General features: G+C 47.2%; 1 protein-coding gene across 1 annotated transcript in view; it reads left to right on the forward strand.

The window, feature by feature from the left end:
• LOC130587494 (purine nucleoside phosphorylase-like) overlaps window positions 1-1,703 on the forward strand; it is a gene marked incomplete at its 5' end in the record, with an annotated part of 4,006 nt that extends 2,303 nt beyond the window's left edge. The window contains one exon of the mRNA XM_057388476.1: window positions 32-1,703. Within this exon, the coding sequence (XP_057244459.1) occupies window positions 32-309 (278 nt within the window). The remainder of the gene's footprint in view (window positions 1-31) is intronic.
• Window positions 1,704-1,763: the final 60 nt, after the last annotated feature.

Raw genomic sequence — 1,763 nt, forward strand, 5'->3', positions numbered from 1 at the left:
GGGCGTGTCCCCACCCCTGCATTCCCCCCAGGTATGAGCACGGTCTCAGAGGCGTCGGCCGCGCGTCACCTGGGGCTGCGCGTCCTGGGGCTGTCCCTCATCACCAACTCGGCCCCCGGTGACGATGACGGCGACGATGTCACGGCGGGAGGGGCGGGAACAGGGCCACACCSGGCCACGCCCACGGGCCACGAGGAGGTGCTGCTGGCGGCCCAGGAAGGGGCACGGCACCTGCGGGCGCTGCTGGTGGCCCTGGCCCCCAAACTGGACGAACCCGGACGCAGCCGGACGCGCCCGGACGCGCCGTGACGTCACCGGCATGACGTCACCGGGGTGACATCGCGCCCCGGCCGCCCGCGGCGGTGACGGTTCCGTGTTGTCCTCATGTGCTGGGGCAGTGCCTTGATCCCATGGAAATCCCATGGAAATCCCGTGTCGTTCCCGTGTGTTTCTTCCGTGTCATTCCTGTGTCATCCCTCCCCAAATCCTGTCTGGGATTTGCCTTAATCCCATGGAAATCCATGGAAATCCCATGTAATTTATTCCGTGCTGTTCCCATGTCATTCCCTGCCTTTTTTTTTCCTCCTGTTTTTGCCTGAATCCCATTAAAACCCCATGGAAAACCCATGGGAGTCCCATGTTTTATCCATGGAAATTCCATAGAATTCCCATGTTTTTCCTTTGTATTTTTCCCACATCATTCCCATGTAATCCCTGCTTTAGATTTTGCTTTGATTCTGTGTAATTAATTCTATATAACTATTAACTCCCAGGCAATTAATTAATTCCTTGCAATTCATTCCAGCATAATTAATTSGTGTCCATCCTGTGTGCGTCATTGTCCTCCCCCCCGCTTGAACTAACGCCCGTTAACAAGCGGTCAACTCTCAGGGCAAGGGAGGTGGTTAATTAACCCCACTGATTAATTATTCCAGGCTAATAAATCCCGTTGATTAATCATTCCAGGTTTATTAACCCCCCCTTCATGAATTATTCCGGGTTAATTAGCCCCACTGACCTATCATTCCAGGTTAATTAGCCCCTATTCCTTAATTATTCCAGATCAGTTACCCCATCCAGTTAATTAGTCCACGTTCATTAGTGCTATTATTTGCGGTCAAATAACTGCTGCAATTGAATATTTAAGGCCATGTACCCTCCCAAATAAAAATTAACCTGTAATAATTAATTAGCCCAGGCTGACTAATGGTTCAAAGCTTATCAGTGCCCCCAGCTAATTATTGAAGMTTCATTATTTCCTCTGATTAATTAAATCAGGGCTAATCGTTGCCATTAATTAGTTAACCAGCACTAATGACACCTGCAATTAATTACCAAAGCCTAACTAATTATCCAGATTAATTATCCTGATTAAGACTGCTGCATTCAGGGGCTTGATTGACCCCAGGGGCTTAATTAATCAATGACAGGAGGCTAATTAACCAAATCTCTGACTACTCAGTTCAGCTTTGGCCTGTTAATTAATTAATTAATTAATTCTTTAACTAAGTGACCATTCCAGCTCGTTTACATTCCAGGCGGCCCCTCCCCCCATCAGGATGGTTAATAAATGCGTTAATTAGTTYATTAATGAAGGGAGGGGACTTGGCCTTAATTAAAGGTTAATTGGGGAAGTTGGGGAAAAGTTGATTAAAAGTTTGTCAAAGTGAAATGAATTTGAATAAAAGTTGGGTAAAAGGTGATTGAGAGTGSAATAAAGTTTATTAGAGGGAATTAATTAAGGAGTGGAGTGGGGGAGGGGC

Source organism: Malurus melanocephalus, unplaced genomic scaffold (genome assembly GCF_030028575.1).
Source record: "Malurus melanocephalus ecotype Western Australia unplaced genomic scaffold, MMel_1.1 scaffold_1978, whole genome shotgun sequence".
In the NCBI taxonomy this organism is placed as follows: domain Eukaryota; kingdom Metazoa; phylum Chordata; class Aves; order Passeriformes; family Maluridae; genus Malurus; species Malurus melanocephalus.